The following is a 19,486-nucleotide window of genomic DNA, read 5'->3' as shown; positions in this document are numbered from 1 at the left end:
TAGGGATGTTGATGGCGTGTAGGGATGTTGATGGCGTGTAGGGATGTTGATGGCGTGTAGGGATGTTGATGGTGTGTAAGGATGTTGTTGGCGTGTAAGGATGTTGATGGCGTGTAGGGATGTTGGTGTGTAAGGATGTTGATGGCGTGTAGGGATGTTGATGGCGTGTAGGGATGTTGATGGCGTGTAGGGATGTTGATGGCGTGTAGGGATGTTGGTGTGTAGGGATGTTGATGGCGTGTAGGGATGTTGATGGCGTGTAGGGATGTTGATGGCGTGTAAGGATGTTGATGGCGTGTAGGGATGTTGATGGCGTGTAGGGATGTTGATGGCGTGTAAGGATGTTGATGGCGTGTAGGGATTTTGATGGCGTGTAGGGATGTTGATGGCGTGTAAGGATGTTGATGGCGTGTAGGGATGTTGATGGCGTGTAAGGATGTTGATGGCGTGTTTCCTTGAGGATGCATGTTGGATCCATTAGCTGTTCTTTTATTTTGCTTTGTTGCATGTTTTTCTTCCTGCAGGGTTTTGTGTGTCTGCTGTTTGGCGTCAGGTTTCGATTTCCTTCCAATGATCTTATATCTCTGTAACCTTCACGTCCTTAATGGCCTTCGCCCAAACACTCAGATGAAAACAACCTCCAAGCTATAAGTGCTGCAATAAACAAACACCGTGCATCTCCTCAGAACTCAATACAAAGAAATAAATAAATAAATCAGAGCGCCGGCTTTTCTTTCTCTTGCATTTGTATTAGTTGAAGTTTATTGGACTTTCAGACTGCGAATGAAGACAGATGCTTCTCAAAGAGGCAGAGGAGGGGCAGAGCTGTGGAGGTTACATCTATTCATTAGCCTATAATGAGTCTGCAGTAAGTTGAGGGGGCGGCGCTGGTGTTATTTTCACTCTGGCAGCTGTGGAAGCAGAAACATACACATCAGCTGCCTCCTCACTGTCTGCCTCTTCTCCAGCTCAGCTCCACAGCTCCAACATCGAACGTCACATATTCACCAAGACTGAGATCTGCAGGACAATCACAGGCTGCAGAGACCTGGAGACGCACTGAGCATGCTCAGATGAGCACAGGGTTCTGCTAGAAACAGTGTTCTTCTGCAGAGTGGAACGTTGTTCTCTGGTCTCAGCAGCTCTGTGTTAATATCACTGCGTTCCTTCTGTTTGATCTCAGTGTGTTTTGAAGTGCCGGCTCTCGTTCATGGAGTGCACACAGAGTGGACGGGTTCTCCGTGGAGGAGGAGGCGAGCAGCGTGATTATGCAGGATCCTGTGGTTTCCATGGGAACAGATTAGTGTCAGCCTAAGAGCAGGGCTTCTCCCCGAGAACAGGATCCTGAGACAAAGAACCGAGGTGTGCTGAGCTCGTGTCCTTCAGCTCATCCTCACAGTGTGCAGACTCCTTCTCTCTGTCAGGATGAAACACGCCGCGCCGTGGTCAGACTTTCAGCAGCATTCCTCAGCTGCGTTCTTTAACTGCGTTCTTTAACAGCGTTCTTTAACTGCGTTCTTTAACAGCGTTCTTTAACAGCGTTCTCTAACAGCGTTCTTTAACAGCGTTCTTTAACAGCGTTCTCTAACAGCGTTCTTTAACAGCGTTCTTTAACAGCGTTCTTTAACAGCGTTCTTTAACAGCGTTCTCTAACAGCGTTCTTTAACAGCGTTCTTTAACTGCGTTCTTTAACAGCGTTCTCTAACAGCGTTCTTTAACAGCGTTCTTTAACAGCGTTCTCTAACAGCGTTCTTTAACAGCGTTCTTTAACAGCGTTCTTTAACAGCGTTCTTTAACAGCGTTCTCTAACAGCGTTCTTTAACAGCGTTCTTTAACTGCGTTCTTTAACAGCAGTCATTGAAAGCACAGAGGCTTCAACCTGCTGAGCATGCAGTTAATTCTCCTCTCTGTTATCACAGTTAATTACATTGCTATCTGAAGACAATGAGCTCCCTTATCTCCAGAAAAGGAGATAATCAGCCGTAATCAGGAGAAAACAAAGAGGTCATTTCATCCCAACACTTAGACGGTTTATCAGGGATCAGGAGCGCTGAGTCAGCACGCGCCGATGACGTCTTGACAACTGTAATTCTGATTCACGCTGCAGAACAAGGAACGCCATCACTGATAAGACCACACCTGAATCCAGGTCCCACACGAGGAGAGATAACGCCACGTGGAGGAGGAAACACTCAGATCAGACATAAACACAGAGGACATGAACTCACCCTGTGGACAGTGAGACACGCTCACATATTCAGACTGTGTTAGGAACAGGACAGCACCATACAGAGCTCAGAGACGTTCCTCTGTTGATCTGTCTGTTGATCTGTCTGTTGATCTGTCTGTTGATTTGACTGTTGATCTGTCTGTTGATCTGTCTGTTGATCTGTTGATCTATCTGTTGATCTGTTGATCTGTTGATCTGTTGATCTGTTGATCTATCTGTTGATCTGTTGATCTGTCTGTTGATCTGTCTGTTGATCTGTTGATCTGTATGTTGATCTGTTGATCTGTCTGTTGATCTGTCTGTTGATCTGTCTGTTGATCTGTTGATCTGTCTGTTGATCTGTCTGTTGATCTGTCTGTTGATCTGACTGCTTCATGGCTCATTGTGTTGGTGAATGTTAAAGAGCAGACTCTTTATAATGGACTCTATATTTATCACTGCTGTGTTTCTGCAGCCTCTCAGCCGCTCTGTAAAATGTGAATGGTGTACACACCGTTCTTGGCGAGGATGACGGCGATGTATTGCTGGCTGAAGGTGCTGACAGTCAGCAGCATGGCGGGCCGCTGGGAGGTGACGAAGCTGAAGGCCACGTCCTCTCTGGCTCTGCTGCTGCTCTCTGTGGACACACTGGAGGCCTGCGAGCTCCGGTTCTGCATCACTGAGAACGGCTCCTGGAAGGTGTAGGTCACCGAGGAGTCCGAGTCGAAGGACACCGACACCTCTGCGCACAAGACACAGAGAGAGAGAGAGAGGGAGGGAGAGAGAGAGAGAGAGAGAGAGAGAGAGAGAGAGAGAGAGAGGGAGGGAGAGGGGAGAGAGAGAGAGAGAGAGAGAGAGAGAGAGAGAGAGAGAGAGAGGGAGGGAGGGAGGGAGGGAGAGAGAGAGAGTTAGTGCCGCCTGCTATAAATCTTCTTTAGTTTTCTACATTTCTGCCTCTCTGTGAGCGAGCCTGTGAGAGAGAGAGGGGGAGAGAGAGGGAGAGAGGGGGAGAGAGAGAGAGAGAGAGGGAGGGAGAGGGGAGAAGAGAGGGAGAGAGAGGAGAGAGAGAGAGAGAGAGAGAGAAGGGAGGGAGGGAGGGAGGAGAGAAGAGAGAGTTAGTGCCGCCTGCTATAAATCTTCTTTAGTTTTCTACTTTCTGCCTCTCTGTGAGCGAGCCTGTGAGAGAGAGAGGGGGAGAGAGAGGGAGAGAGGGGGAGAGAGAGGGAGAGAGGGGGGGAGCAGGGATATGAAATGCAGCAAACAGTCGAGCCAGCTGGGAATCAAACTAGGGACACGGTGCCCGAGGTGTTTCCACCCAAGAGGCCCGGCTGCTCAGCTGCTGCTAACACTTCAGAGATTATTTGCCCTCTGTGTGATTAGACAAAGAACTGATACAGGAAGTGGATGGAGAGAGAGAGAGACAGAGAGAGAGAGAGAGAGAGAGAGAGAGAGAGAGAGAGAGAGAGAGAGAGAGAGAGAGAGAGAGCGAGAGACAGAGAGAGAGAGAGAGAGAGAGAGAGAGCGAGAGAGAGAGAGAGAGAGAGAGAGAGAGAGAGAGAGAGAGAGAGAGAGAGAGAGAGAGAGAGAGAGAGAGAGAGAGAGAGAGAGAGAGACAGAGAGAGAGAGAGATGGATGACATGCAGTATACCCAGGTCATGGTCTCCAGAGGCTGCACGGTCTGTGAATGTGAAAGATGAAGATGTAAACACAGTCTGATCAGAACCGTCCTCACGCTGAGGAGGACCAGGGTGTGTCTGGTCCTAGTATGAACGGTGCTGCTGTGACCCAGGGCAGAGGATGTGCTGTTTGTTTGTTTGTTTGTTTGTTTGTTTGTTTGTTTGTTTGTTTGTTTGTTGTTTGTTTGTTTGTTTGTTTGTTTGTTTGTGTGTTTGTTTGTGTGTTTGTGTGTTCAGGGGAGGATGTGTCTACATGTTTTATGTGTTAATAAAAGTCATAAACATGTAATAAGAGGAGAAGAAGATGCAGTCCGCTCAGTGGGACGTGTTCATGTCGTGCAGATATAACAGACCCGTGTGGACGGCTGGATTCATGATAATGGATGAACATTTCACTCACTACTAATATCTGAAACAGGAACCATTAGAGGCAAGCACAGGGGCTGTAGATATGTTAGTCATAGATATGGAGGGTAGAGATAGATCTCCTCATGATGGAGTTACCTGGTACAGTTTGCACTTGACCTCATTTCGTTCCTTTACCTCCTCCCTGAACTCTGTCTATCCTGCAGGAGTCTCTCCTCCCTGAACTCTGTCTCTCCTGCAGGAGTCTCTCCTCCCTGAACTCTGTCTATCCTGCAGGAGTCTCTCCTCCCTAAACTCTGTCTCTCCTGCAGGAGTCTCTCCTCCCTGAACTCTGTCTATCCTGCAGGAGTCTCTCCTCCCTAAACTCTGTCTCTCCTGCAGGAGTCTCTCCTCCCTAAACTCTGTCTCTCCTGCAGGAGTCTTTCCTCCCTAAACTCTGTCTCTCCTGCAGGAGTCTCTCCTCCCTAAACTCTGTCTCTCCTGCAGGAGTCTCTCCTCCCTAAACTCTGTCTCTCCTGCAGGAGTCTTTCCTCCCTAAACTCTGTCTCTCCTGCAGGAGTCTCTCCTCCCTAAACTCTGTCTCTCCTGCAGGAGTCTCTCCTCCCTGAACTCTGTCTCTCCTGCAGGAGTCCCCTCCTCCCTGAACTCTGTCTCTCCTGCAGGAGTCTCTCCTGCTCTCCTCTTTGTTATCACAGGCTGAGAAACAGCATTCAGATGTGTGTCAGCTGTTCTGCAGGAGAACCTCATACCACACATAGGAACCTTACAAAGGTTCCTGTGTTCATGTATGTTCCTGTACGGCTCCGTCCTTCTTAGATCCGATCTCTTACTGCACACACTCATTTCATTGAACGTGAACATGTGGTGAACAAAGAGGGACGATCACTGAATCATCACTGTTTTATCTGTTGTTCACCTGACTCCAGCTCTCAAGGCCGACCCCCCTCCCGAACGTGGCTCATTCATGTCTGAATGATGAACTGAAGAAAAAGGAGCTTGTTGTCTTTAGTCGACATGCGGAGAACATGTGAAGGGACACACAATGAGCTTGTTGTCTTTAGTTGACATGCAGGGAACATGTGAAGGGACACACAATGAGCTTGTTGTCTTTAGTCGACATGCGGAGAACATGTGAAGGGACACACAATGAGCTTGTTGTCTTTAGTCGACATGCAGAGAACATGTGAAGGTACACACATTGAGCTTGTTGTCTTTAGTCGACATGCAGGGAACATGTGAAGGGACACACAATGAGCTTGTTGTCTTTAGTCGACATGCAGGGAACATGTGAAGGGACACACAATGAGCTTGTTGTCTTTAGTCGACATGCAGGGAACATGTGAAGGTACACACATTGAGCTTGTTGTCTTTAGTCGACATGCAGGGAACATGTGAAGGGACACACAATGAGCTTGTTGTCTTTAGTCGACATGCAGGGAACATGTGAAGGGACACACATTGAGCTTGTTGTCTTTAGTCGACATGCAGAGAACATGTGAAGGGACACACATTGAGCTTGTTGTCTTTAGTCGACATGCAGAGAACATGTGAAGGGACACACATTGAGCTTGTTGTCTTTAGTCGACATGCAGGGAACATGTGAAGGGACACACAATGAGCTTGTTGTCTTTAGTCGACATGCAGAGAACATGTGAAGGGACACACAATGAGCTTGAGTGTCATGAGTACTTTCTACAGGAAGTCATAAAGAAGTACCTCACTGAGCTGAAATGAAATAAAGAAGAGGAGCTGCAGGAAGTCCACAAGGACACAGGGACAGATATTTAGTCTGGGTCTAACCAGCTCCTGCAGAATGATCCGTCCCTTTACAAGCAGACTCCTCCGTGAGCTGGGGTTCAAATAAAGACAGAGCAGGCTGAGAGGACCGAAGGGAGGTCTCTGAGGGACCACAAACAAAGACAGACAGCATCACTGTCCTGATTCACGATCCTGCAGACCCTGATCACATCAGATCCACTGAACCAGGTCAGCTCTGTTACACTGCTGCTCACCATCCAGGCCTGCATCTCACTGAGAGCTCAGATTGACAGACTGTTAGCATGGTCTTGGCTGGGAGTCCTACATCACTGTAAGGACTGGATTCCAAAGGTAATCCATTGCTTCTCTTCCTCGGACACAGTGATGGTTTCAGGATTGAATGATAGGACTTTGGTGCATTGCAGAAACAAAAGGCATGAAGAGATCTGAGTATTGAACTGCAGCACAGTGTGAGTAATATACAACCCTACATTAAAGAGGTCCTTTAATAGCAGTGTGATCATCAGGACCATCATCAGGACTTTCTTTTCTGACACTCTGAGTGAGAGGAGGCCGTGAAACTGAAGTTTGGTGAGTCACAGGAGCAGACTGAACGTTCATCTCTTTCAGAAACGCCTTCACAGCTCCGCCCGGCCCGTGTGGCGGTTTGCTGAGCCGCCTGCTCCTCTGTGTGGTTCAGTGTGTGCCGCTCGCTCTGCTCGCTCTGCGCTCACATTCTGCAGGAGATCATTTGCTCTAATGCATTTTAAATGTTCTCAGAGTCTGCAGTCAGGACAAGTATTAATTGCCTCTTGCATTACAGGCGTTTTTATTGATGCGCTGCAGTGGAATAACCTTCAGGATGATTGATTATTTGTTTGTAGTAATCAAAGTTAATCTTTTCAAAGAATTACATTAAGTGTGGAGGCTTATCGGGACTCACCTTGGTCACAGGTGGTTCCCCCGTACGCCGACTGGGAGCAGTCGCACACGTAGCCGTTGCTCTTCTCGATGCACCTCCCTCTGTTGTGGCAGAGGCTGCTGGAGCCGCTGCAGTAACCCGGGCAACCGGAGCTCACGCCAGGCGTCATCTTGGCTCTCTCCTCCAGGTCGAAGCTCACGCCGTTTACAATCAGGGTCCTGATGCAACCCAGGAAGCCTCGCTGCTGGGACGCAGTTCCTCCTTAGACAAAGACAGAGAGACACATCTGATACTCTGATGCTCTGACTGAGAGGCTCTGTGATCTGTCTCAACATAACCAGCACTTAGACTGCTTCTGTAAACCATGCAGCAGCTCTACAAGAGCCAATAAAAACCAGCCTGGACCTGCAGGAACATCAACCAACAAGGTCTAGGTCTCTGTGCTGTGACCCCCTGCTGAGTCTCTGATTATGTGTGACTGCGTCCTGAAAACCTCTCTGCAGAGGCTGAGACGACAAACACCGAAACACGAGCTGCTGTTATCAAAGTGATCGGAGGTCTCAGGTGAGGCTGAGCTAACAGAGCAGTTTATAGTAAAGCATGTTGTGTTACTCAAACAGCAGGATGAATCCTCTCAGAGAATCTGAAGGAGCTTTAAATAAACGGATCCTCCTTCACAGGAAACTCTGGAGCTGCTGAATATTTCAGACTCACAGGAGTCATCCTGCGTGGAGGAGGTGAGAGATTCAACATCATCACTTCAGCTCGCTTTACTACTCCATCACACACAGAGCAGCTGTTCACTCTTTAAACAGAGTCATGTGACAGAGGAACAGCTGTTCACTCTTTAAACAGAGTCATGTGACAGAGGAACAGCTGTCACATGACTCTGTTTAAAGTGTGATCAGCTGTTCCTCTGTCACATGACTCTGTTTAAAGAGTGATCAGCTGTTCCTCTGTCACATGACTCTGTTTAAAGTGTGATCAGCTGTTCCTCTGTCACATGACTCTGTTTAAAGAGTGATCAGCTGTTCCTCTGTCACATGACTCTGTTTAAAGTGTGATCAGCTGTTCCTCTGTCACATGACTCTGTTTAAAGAGTGATCAGCTGTTCCTCTGTCACATGACTCTGTTTAAAGTGTGATCAGCTGTTCCTCTGTCACATGACTCTGTTTAAAAAGTGATCAGCTGTTCTTCTGTCACATGACTCTGTTTAAAGAGTGATCAGCTGTCCCCCCCTCACATGACTCTGTTTAAAGTGTGATCAGCTGTTCCTCTGTCACATGACTCTGTTTAAAGAGTGATCAGCTGTTCTTCTCCAGCAGAGGACGGTCTGAGCATGAAGTTGTGAAGTGATGAATGGATGAGTGGGTGCTGTTTTCCTGAGGACATGAAGTGTGTTTTTAATCACAGTCAAACTTTTAAGTTTTAAAGAGTTAGTGTTTGTATTGTGTGTTATTGTGCAGCAGCAGCAGCAGCACTCTGTCTTAAAGGAGAAAGCCTTCATATCTGACAACGCCACACTTTAATATCAGCTTTGTTTTCACAGAGAGCAGACAGCTCCGTCGAACAATGACAGCTCTGTACGTCCTCGTAAAAACAATTAAATCTTCACATAATGACAACTTCTTTTTGAGGCTGACACAAGATTATTGCTTCCATTTGTCATTTCACTCCTCGGCTAAATTATTTCTTAAGTAAATGAACCATTAAGTGCATGAACTGAGGCCTCAAATTCAGCAGACTCGGAGAAAGACGCACTATTTTAATTGTATCTCTGTCCCCTCCAGAGGAACGGCTGTTATTACAGAGACACATTCAAATGTTAGGGGGGAGACACATTTAAAGAGAGGGGGGGAGACGGCTGCAGAGAGGGGGGAGACACATTTAAAGAGAGGGGGGAGACGGCTGCAGAGAGGGGGGAGACACATTTAAAGAGAGGGGGGAGACGGCTGCAGAGAGGGGGGGAGACGGCTGCAGAGAGGGGGGAGACGGCTGTAGAGAGGGGGGGGGACGGCTGCAGAGAGAGGAGGAGATGGCTGCAGAGAGAGGAGGAGACGGCTGCAGAGGGGGGGGGAGACGGCTGCAGAGAGGGGGGGAGACGGCTGCAGAGAGGGGGGAGACGGCTGTAGAGAGGGGGGGAGACGGCTGCAGAGAGAGGAGGAGATGGCTGTAGAGAGGGGAGGAGATGGCTGCAGAGAGGGGGGAGACAGCTGCAGAGAGAGGAGGAGATGGCTGCAGAGAGAGGAGGAGACGGCTGCAGAGAGAGGAGGAGATGGCTGCAGAGAGGGGGGAGACGGCTGTAGAGGGAGGAGGAGATGGCTGCAGAGAGAGGAGGAGACGGCTGCAGAGAGGGGGGAGACAGTTGCAGAGAGAGGAGGAGATGGCTGCAGAGAGGGGGGAGACGGCTGTAGAGAGGGGAGGAGATGGCTGCAGAGAGAGGAGGAGACGGCTGCAGAGAGGGGGGAGACAGTTGCAGAGAGAGGAGGAGATGGCTGCAGAGAGGGGGGAGACGGCTGCAGAGAGAGGAGGAGATGGCTGCAGAGAGAGGAGGAGACGGCTGCAGAGAGGGGGGAGACGGCTGCAGAGAGAGGAGGAGAGCTGCACGCTCTGAGCCTCCGTCATAATGGAAACAGTTCAGATCGTGGTTCTGAGTTTTTATATCAGTACTCAGGGATGGATGTTTAAAGCGTGACTATTCGCTGTAATCACTTCTTCTCTCCATCCTGTGAAGAGAGACCTTTGAAGAGACTCTACAATGTAAGAGGCTCCATATCTGCACTCTCCTCTCTGTGCATACAGGCTCTTTAAAGTTCATCCATTCACACATCTCTGACGGGGACAAGGATCCAGCAGCGGTGACACAGATCAAACTCAGGCTCAGCAAATCTCAGACTAAGTGATCAGGCTCACAGAGTCCTGATGTGGATTCAGAACCATCACCGTAGACTAGCTCCACACTCCTCAGGTCTGAAGGTGGACTACGTCCTGATCATGTGTGATGTCTAACACCTCTGAGAGGATGACTTACTACGTCATCACTTCACATCCTGAGTGTGACAGAGTGTGTTTCCAGCTGCAGACACAGAGTGTGTGTATCCAGCTGCAGACACAGACTGTGTGTAACACAGAGTGTGTGTAACACAGAGTGTGTGTAACACAGAGTGTGTGTAACACAGAGTGTGTTTCAGTGTGTATGAATCTGATGTGACCAGAAGACTGGAGGAAGTGTTCTCTACAGCAGGAAAGCTAAAACTGAGACATGACTGACATATGCTGCAGCTTCCTCTGGTGCTAACAGTGTTATTGTGACTAATGCATTGAATCATGGGACATTTATGGAGCGACGCCTGCGAGCTAGTTCAGGCAGACAACTCGAGCTGCAATGCCATACACGTCACATGTCCCACTCTCATATCCATCATCCAATCCTGCCCTCTGCCTCTCAAATTGGCGGTCTATTTAAACTGGGGAAAATCTCCCATCTCTGCCTGTCAGCGCCTCTGCTGCTGCATGCCATTGCTGATATTTTCTTCTTCCCCGCCGCCTCCCCAGCTTCCACCTGCAGGCTCCGGGGATGTTTAGTATGTTTTGCTCATCACTCCTCAAAGTCTGCATGTAAACTTATCTGCAGGGAGTGATGAGGCCGGAGCCTGGGCGCCAAACATGAATATGTATTTGCTGCTACAATAAACAATTTAAACGTGAGTTGTCTGACTGAACTGCAGATAGTTTCAGAGCCTGGTGCAGTTCTCATCTCATCAACAGTGTGTTGATTTAGAACTTTGAAGGCAGACCTGGAGGTGAACCTGCAGCTCCGTCAGCTCTGCAGAGCTCTGAGAGACGTTCAGCTCTTCTGTGTTCTAACTCTTTAGAAATGTACAGTTTGCACAGCAGACGTTGGTGGAGACCAAAAACAGAGGCAAAAGAAAAAAGTGGTCCTCTCGTGAAACGTGAAAGTCTTCAGACTTCCCTGAGCTCCATTGTCTCGTAGATTCCTCTGAGCTGCCGTAGACGTCCTCCTGCTGCGGACGATCTGGACTCCAGCGGCAACAGCTTCTACGACTCGTCTCATCACTATCACCTCTCTCTCTTACTCCCTTCTATCTGTCTTTCCAGACCCAACTCAGTCGAGGCATGATGTGTGTCTAACATGAGTCTGGTCCTGCTGGAGGTTTCTGCCTGTTAAAAGGAAGTTTTTCCTCACCACTGTAACTAGCTAAATACTGCGATGTGCAATGCTCATGATGGATTAAGGTGGGGTCAGACTGAGTCTTACCCTGTCTTGGTGTTGGGTCTCTGTTCATAATTTGACATAGAGTGGTCTAGACCTCCTCTGTTTGTAAAAGCGTCTTGAGATAACGTGTGTTGTGATTTGGCGCTATACAAATAAAGATTGATTGATTGATTGATTGAGACTCTGTCTCGTGTTGTAAAATATGAACCTCATGTGGAATATGAGGAGAACACTCTGCTTTTGATGCACAGAGAACATGTTTCACACATGCAGGCTAATGTGTCCCAAATACTTCACACATGATCGTGTGCGTTACGTGAAACTCATTTAGTTTGAAGGTCAACAGGCAACCAGAAAAACCTGTAAGCTGTTACTTCTGTTCTTATAAAGGTTTGAAAAGGTAACATGTACCTCATCTTTCTGAACCAAACAGCAGGTTAGTGATAGACCCTGACCCACTGGACCTCTTCACAGACTCAACTATAGCTGCTGATTGCTGCTCCGCTAAAGCTCAGATAATTCAGTCATTAACAGAGGTGATAAAAACATAGCGTGGTATCAACTGTAGGTCAGATCCCTCTCCTCTGAGCCGCTCATGGGACCAAACTCTGTGACAGTCTGATATCTACAAAGAACATGCTTCACATGTCATCAACATGTGATGGTGTTTCTGTTTGTGCACATTGATTCAGCTCCATGGTCAGGAGGCAGACTGAGCTCCTGCATGTTGTGAGCTGTAAAGGAGCAGTCTGATGTTTTCTCACTCACCATAAACTAAAGCAGTGATAACTCTCTGAGCACAGACTGCTTCACTTCTCCCCTCAAACAGTCAGTGAGTGCAGGTCAGACCGCAGCGTCCCTGGTGGTCGTATATTCAGCCTACCTACAAACAGCTGGCTGTTGAGCCGTAGGCGAGGGTGTCCGTCAGCCGGAGCCTCCAGGAAGCGGAGCGGGAGCTGGTCGACCTGCAGGGAGGCCTCCTTCACGTTCCGCTCTGCCCTCACGTAGTGCCACTGTCTGTCATTCAGGGGGAGGTGGGACTTCACGGACAGGAGCACCGGACCGTTCCCCACATCGAAGGAGAACGTCACCATGGAGGGAGCTGCAGAGACACACACACACACACACACACACACACACACACACACACACACACACACACACACACACACACACACACACACACACACACACACACACAAACAGAGATGCGGGTCAGGCTGGATGCGCTCTCAGGTTTTGCTGTTCTCCCTCTCTTTCTGATGCAATGTGATACAACGCTGCTGGGAGAACTTGATGACCTGAATAGATTTATGAGGGGGCTCGGCTGACAGCTCGTCAATATTTCACAGCGTCTCTGATGCTGCAGTAATACATAATGGCTCCAAATATCCCGAGAGCTCCTCCCTCAGGTTGGAGAACAAAACACAGAGTAATCAACGATTTCACAGCACCTCTAATAAATGAAGTAAAGCTCGGCGTGTTGATCCGGCACTCTCAGGACTCTTTAAAGATGCTGCTCTTTGTCCCTGATCCATGCAGACCCCGGTATCTGAACCCGGTATCTGAACCCGGTATCTGAACCCGGTATCTGAACCCGGTATCTGAACCTGGTATCTGGACCCGGCTATGATTCTTTATTCCTGCTCTTTATCCCTGATCAATGTAGACCCTGGTATCTGAACCCGGTATCTGAACCCGGTATCTGGACCCGGCTGTGGTCCTTTATTGCTGCTCTTTGTCCCTGAATCCTCACAGACCCTGGTATCTGGACCCGGCTGTGGTCCTTTATTGCTGCTCTTTGTCCCTGATCCATGCAGACCCCGGTATCTGGACCCGGCTGTGGATCTTTATTGCTGCTCTTTGTCCCTGAGTCCTCACAGACCCTGGTATCTGGACCCGGCTGTGGTCCTTTATTGCTGCTCTTTGTCCCTGAATCCTCACAGACCCTGGTATCAGGACCCGGCTGTGGTCTTTTATTGCTGCTCTTTGTCCCTGAATCCTCACAGACCCTGGTATCTGGACCCGGCTGTGGTTCTTTATTGCTGCTCTTTGTCCCTGAATCCTCACAGACCCTGGTATCTGGACCCGGCTGTGGTTCTTTATTGCTGCTCTTTGTCCCTAAGTCCTCACAGACCCTGGTATCTGGACCCGGCTGTGGTCCTTTATTGCTGCTCTTTGTCCCTGAGTCCTCACAGACCCTGGTATCTGAACCCAGCTGTGGTTCTTTATTGCTGCTCTTTGTCCCTGAGTCCTCACAGACCCTGGTATCTGGACCCGGCTGTGGTTCTTTATTGCTGCTCTTTGTCCCTGAGTCCTCACAGACCCTGGTATCTGGACCCGGCTGTGGTTCTTTATTGCTGCTCTTTGTCCCTGAGTCCTCACAGACCCTGGTATCTGGACCCGGCTGTGGTCCTTTATTGCTGCTCTTTGTCCCTGAGTCCTCACAGACCCTGGTATCTGGACCCGGCTGTGGTCCTTGATTGCGTCTCATGTAAACGATCTGTGAGGAAATAGATCTGACAGACTGATTCTTGTCTTCTTGCCTCTTTGCCCATCTGTTGTGTTCATTAAGGATTTGTGCCTGGCTACACGAGTAGTGAAATGCTTTTAAGGCCGGCTGACAGCGATGCTGTTGACTGTGTCATTAGGATTGCATCATGCTGTGCGGCCTGACAGTCTGCCTCTCTGGGAAATTAAACTGTCAGCTCTGATGCAGCCAGCCTTTCCATCTGAGGAAACACAGATATATATTAATATATCTCAGCTTGGAGGGGGTGTTCTAATGTACAGCAGTTATTCCTGCATGTCCTCGTCCCGCTCTCTCTCCCTCCTCTGTGCTCGCTCTGCGTGTTGACTCACTGCTCAGCTCCAATCGGATGAAGTCCTTGAGGCCGAGGTTCTCCAGAAACACCCCTGAAGGGGCGCTGGTCTTGAAGTAGAAGGAGATATCGGAGGCGAGCTCGGCCTGCAGGGTCGGGAAGTAGAGGTAGGAGGATTCCTGGTAGAACGACGCGGCGTTCCAAATCGACTCTGCAAGAAAAGGAGAGGAGAGAGAGAGTAGGAGGTAGAACGCTCCAGACTGATGAAGACCACATCAACTGTTTCCCTCACGAGTCTGAATCCTGATCCAGACCCCGAGCTGAGGAAGGATCAGGTCCGATCATCAGGAAACACCAAACAGCCACATCCTGTTAAACTCTGATTTAAAGCTCCTGTGGGGAACTTCCGACGAGCTCCGCTTCCCCTGTGGACAAAGCGGTCTCCCCGTCTCAGCTCGTGGTGTACCCGGGTCAGGGGTTCTGTTAGTGGTCACCCAGAGACATCAACAGGACTTCAGTCTGAGTCGTTAGCTAACGTCTCCTCACAGGAGCTTTAAGTGAAGACGGAAATGATGTTACCTTCCTGTCCTCTCTGATGTTACCTTCCTGTCCTCTCTGATGTTACCTTCCTGTCCTCTCTGATGTTACCTTCCTGTCCTCTGATGTTACCTTCCTGTCCTCTCTGATGTTACCTTCCTGTCCTCTGATGTTACCTTCCTGTCCTCTGATGTTACCTTCCTGTCCTCTGATGTTACCTTCCTGTCCTCTCTGATGTTACCTTCCTGTCCTCTCTGATGTTACCTTCCTGTCCTCTCTGATGTTACCTTCCTGTCCTCTCTGATGTTACCTTCCTGTCCTCTGATGTTACCTTCCTGTCCTCTCTGATGTTACCTTCCTGTCCTCTGATGTTACCTTCCTGTCCTCTGATGTTACCTTCCTGTCCTCTGATGTTACCTTCATGTCCTCTGATGTTACCTTCCTGTCCTCTCTGATGTTACCTTCCTGTCCTCTCTGATGTTACCTTCCTGTCCTCTCTGATGTTACCTTCCTGTCCTCTCTGATGTTACCTTCCTGTCTTCTCTGATGTCCTCTCTGTCCTCTCTGTGTGTCTCTCCTCTCATTAAAGCTGCTGTGTGTATTTGATATTACCCTTCAGTTATGAAGTGATGACCCACGCTGCTCTTGTGTTACTTAATGCTCCAGTTTGTGGTAAAGTGGCGGCTCGATGTGAGACCCTTTAAAAGTGTGTGAGTGAAAATAAGCAGCAGTGTGTGGACGGCTCACTCTGGGACATTAAGCTTGAATATTTACAACCTGTTTCATGTTCAGTTCTGCCGTCCAGCTGAGTCTGCCCCCGTTTCTGGCTCCCCTGCCTGGCTGCAGTAAAGGAGGCGGACACGCTGGCAGGTGGAGCAGATTGAAGAGGACAGAGTCCACGCTGCAGACCATCCACACACTCTGAACAGATGAAGCTTAACTCGCTATCCCCGGATCAAGAAATGAGGCATAAAGACTTCATCTGAGCGTCTCTGATCAACAATGAGCCGGGGAATCAAAGCCTCCATCTGCAGCCGGAGCCGGCAGAGAAGCTTCAACACCGAGGTGATCACCTACTGTCTCCATAACAACGCAGAGGACCCACGTGGTACACGGCCTGCGAGCCCGTCCTGTTCGTGTCCCCCACCACCACCTGGCTCACTGGAAGGTGGTCTTTATAGGAGAGGATGCCCGTGTCATTGGCCCTGTGAGACACACACACACACACACACACACACACACACACACACACACACACGCACACACACACACACACACACACACACACACACACACACACACACACAGATAAATAAAGGGAGCAGGCCCTCGGGTGCTGGATGCCTTTATGGGGGTCCAGATAAAGGCGTCCATTCTTCTGCATTAGCCCAGAATGCAGAGTAAACACATTAAAAGGAGCAATCTATCACCGCACAGACAACTGCCTCTGGAAATATGCAAACGGAGCCGAATGAGGAGCTGTGAGAGGATTTACATCCCGTAAACAAACACACTCACGACGGCTCACACGCCTAAACTCTGAGGCTGCCTTTGTTTCTACAGTCAGCGCTTAGAAATGATGATGAGTTTGATCATAGCCGGGTAAATGTTATGTATGAGCTGTAATAAATCATTTAAAGAAAAGCTCTTCATGCAAAGGAGAGGAAACTCCTCTACAGCAGATAAGGAGCTTCACACTGAACCTATAGATTCACCAGAACTTCTTTGCACATTGGTAGATCGTGTGTGTGTGTGTGTGTGTGTGTGTGTGTGTGTGTGTGTGTGTGTGCGTGCGTGTGCGTGTGTGTGTGTGTGTGTATATATGGGTATACTGTCGCCTGTAAAATGTGTTGTTTTTTGTATAACTATCTTCTTTCTTTTTCACAATCCTTATAATTTGATTGTCTGTTTCTTGTATTCAATGCTGCTCATACGTGCCTTAAATTGCCCCCCGGGGACAAATAAAGTTCTTTGAATTGAATTGAGATTCACCCTGTTCAAACGCTCTCAGAGTCTGTGATCACATCAGAGAGGTGCTGAAGTTTACTCTTTATTTCACCTCTCCCTCAGTGAACACATGAAACCCTCAGTGAACACATGAAGAGTTCGTACCATCCGTCTGAGTCGGCGTCACAGTTGCAGAAGAAGTTCATGTCGATGCAGTTCTCCTCCAGGCTGCAGGAGCACTGCTGGACTCCGGGCAGGAAGCCTCCCCAGTAGCTCCGCCTCTCTCCCTCCCGGTCCAGCCACCAGGTCAGCGGGCTGCCGTCTGCAAGGGAACATCAGACTGTCAGTGAGTTATCAGCAGCGTGAAGTCTGACCGCACAGGAGTGAGAACGCCACCGGGTCAAGGTCACGGCTGAGACAAGAAGGATTACTCTGTGTTACATCAGCAGCTCTGTCTCAGAGTGATGAAGCACACACACACACACACACACACACACACACACACACACATACACACACACGCACACACACACACACACACACACACACACACACACACACACACACACACACACACACACACACACACACACACACACATTAAACCCACACAAATGTTCACAAACACAGCAGAGATAAAGTTTACTCTTCCTCTTCCTCATCCTCATCCTTGTTCCTCGTTCCTCTTCCTCTTCCTCCCTCAGACCAACCCTTCCTTGTCTCCTCTGCTCTTTCAGAGCGTTCACCAACAGGTCCACAAATAAGAAAAGTCATCAATCAATACTTCCATGAGGAGGCGAGTGTGTGCCTCTCCTTAAATTGGCCGGATATCGACAGGACTCCTCTGCAGCCGCAGAGCGAGAGCACCTCCTGTCTCCTTCACGGCCATGAGAGGGGATCAGGATTCTGACAACCAGGAGTCTGGAGTCTGCGGCGTTCATTACACCCACACACGGAGAGGGGAACATTCAGCAGACAGTTGTTTCCAAATGATTTACGACGAGCACATTTAAACCCCGGAGGAACAGGAGCCAGTCATTAAGAGCTGGCATCACATCAGATAAACACTCACTGTGTGGGTCAGAGACTGGATCTGATGGAAACCAGGAACAACACCTGCTTCTGCCTCACACTGACTCTCGCACCATGTGTCACTCATCTCTGTATATTATATATACATATATATATATATATATATATATATATATATATATATATATATATATATATATATATATATATATACATTCATATATACACCCTACAGTATATACCTGTCAGAGATCTGCATGTCTCTCTCTCTGTGTCCTTGTCCTCCTGTATGAACCTCACACAGCTCTCAGGCTCATGACGGTCTGCTGTAGGTTTTAATGAAGGCTCCTAAATGCCAGGCCGCCTCATACAGAACTTCATCTTATCCAAACCAAGCGGCAAACTCCGGTCTCAAACGATGAAGCCCATGCGGAAGTGTAATAAACTGCAATTCATGGATAATCCACTTGAGGCTGGCTGCAGAAACACCGGAAACCACATAGACACCCATTCAAAAAAGAGGATCTTTGCAGCATTAATAAACATGTTTACAGCCTGGTTCAAAAACGGCTTGGCCCTACGGAGCTAATCTCTCCATCGGCACACACTGAACGGGGGGGATCTTTTTCTAACGTGACGGTTCAGAAGATATTAAGATTACAAGTTTTTGAGTTTTGAGTTCTGCATTTCCAATATGGCTGCCGCCGTCGATTGGCTTCAAAACAGCGCTCAGGAACATACGGGTGACATCACGGAGACTACATCCATATTTATACAGGATATGATCCAAACACATCGACACACACAAACTGAAACACAGACGAGCAGCGTGTCTGTTTGAACAGAGCAGCCTCACAGGTTACTAATCATCCACACAGGAGAGGATAAACTACAGCAGAGCTACAGAGAGAAGTCTGCTGTAAATAACAACATTATATATTCATCACCCGGCTCTCTCACTGATTCTCTGGACGTGTAAGATGCTTGATTCTGATTGGTTTAAACCTCTTGACGACGGTTGTTAACTTTCGCTAACATGAGGAACACCAGAGACAAACTGATCACACGTCATGTAAAATCAATCCACAGAGTTCAGACACATTTAGCTTCTGCTTGTTGACACCTGCATGTTCAATCCAACAGGTAGAGAAGAATCCATCACCATGGAACGCTCACTGACGAGGAATCACTGGGATGATTTTTAAAAACTGTAAACATGAATCATTTAAATCAATAAAATGATCTTTATTAAAGTTTTTAACATCGTGTTTGTGTCTTAAGGCCGGGTAATAAGCAGGTTAATGTATGGTGAGCAGGTCGTTATGGGAAATGGAATCCTGACAGGGCGAGACGAGACCCCGACACGTCGAAGAACTGATAACACGTGAAATAAATCTAAAGCTACAGCTCAGCAGGAATGTCGGGTAGAGACGTTCACAGAAATGAATTTATTTATGAGGTCAATAAAATCCATCACAACCTAAAAGTCTAAACATGCAGGTCTGTGTAATGAGGTCCTCCAACATGTCAGACCTCCTCTACAGAGACCTTAAACCTGAACTCATACAGACCCTCTCTCTGACTCTGTTTAAAGCTGCAGAGGATCCACTCAGACAAGAAACACCTTTACAACGTGAGGAGCTGAGAAACACAGACACCATGATGTAAACATGAAGACTGAAACACTAATATCTCTCTGCTCGCTCAGTAACATGAAGAGGACTCATTACAGGCTTTAATAAGAAACAAACAAGTGTTTACATCTGAGCTCCACTACAAGGACGAGGAGCAACATCTGTTCCACATGAGAGCGGAGACTGACGGAGAGACGAGCGCTGCAGCTCCATCACTGGAGCTCAACTTCAAACATCACTGGAGGTAAACTTCAGACATCACTGGAGGTCAACTTCAAACATCACTGGAGCTCAACTTCAAACATCACTGGAGGTCAACTTCAAACATCACTGGAGGTCCACTTCA

General features: G+C 48.4%; 1 protein-coding gene across 1 annotated transcript in view; it reads right to left on the bottom strand.

The window, feature by feature from the left end:
* The window catches only part of LOC117820360 (contactin-associated protein-like 5), a 39,693-nt gene extending 21,806 nt beyond the window's left edge, over window positions 1-17,887 (bottom strand). Inside the window, exons 1-8 of the mRNA XM_034694092.1 lie at window positions 17,878-17,887; window positions 17,749-17,832; window positions 16,640-16,796; window positions 15,605-15,732; window positions 14,031-14,201; window positions 12,052-12,270; window positions 6,953-7,192; window positions 2,724-2,951 (exon numbers count right to left, since the gene is read on the bottom strand). Coding sequence (XP_034549983.1) covers window positions 2,724-2,951; window positions 6,953-7,192; window positions 12,052-12,270; window positions 14,031-14,201; window positions 15,605-15,732; window positions 16,640-16,796; window positions 17,749-17,832; window positions 17,878-17,887 — 1,237 coding nt within the window. The remainder of the gene's footprint in view (window positions 1-2,723; window positions 2,952-6,952; window positions 7,193-12,051; window positions 12,271-14,030; window positions 14,202-15,604; window positions 15,733-16,639; window positions 16,797-17,748; window positions 17,833-17,877) is intronic.
* Window positions 17,888-19,486: the final 1,599 nt, after the last annotated feature.

Source organism: Notolabrus celidotus, chromosome 10 (genome assembly GCF_009762535.1).
Source record: "Notolabrus celidotus isolate fNotCel1 chromosome 10, fNotCel1.pri, whole genome shotgun sequence".
Classification (NCBI taxonomy): Eukaryota; Metazoa; Chordata; class Actinopteri; order Labriformes; family Labridae; genus Notolabrus; species Notolabrus celidotus.
The sequence above is the reverse complement of the archived record's forward strand: the minus strand, read 5'-3'. Positions and strand labels throughout refer to the sequence as shown.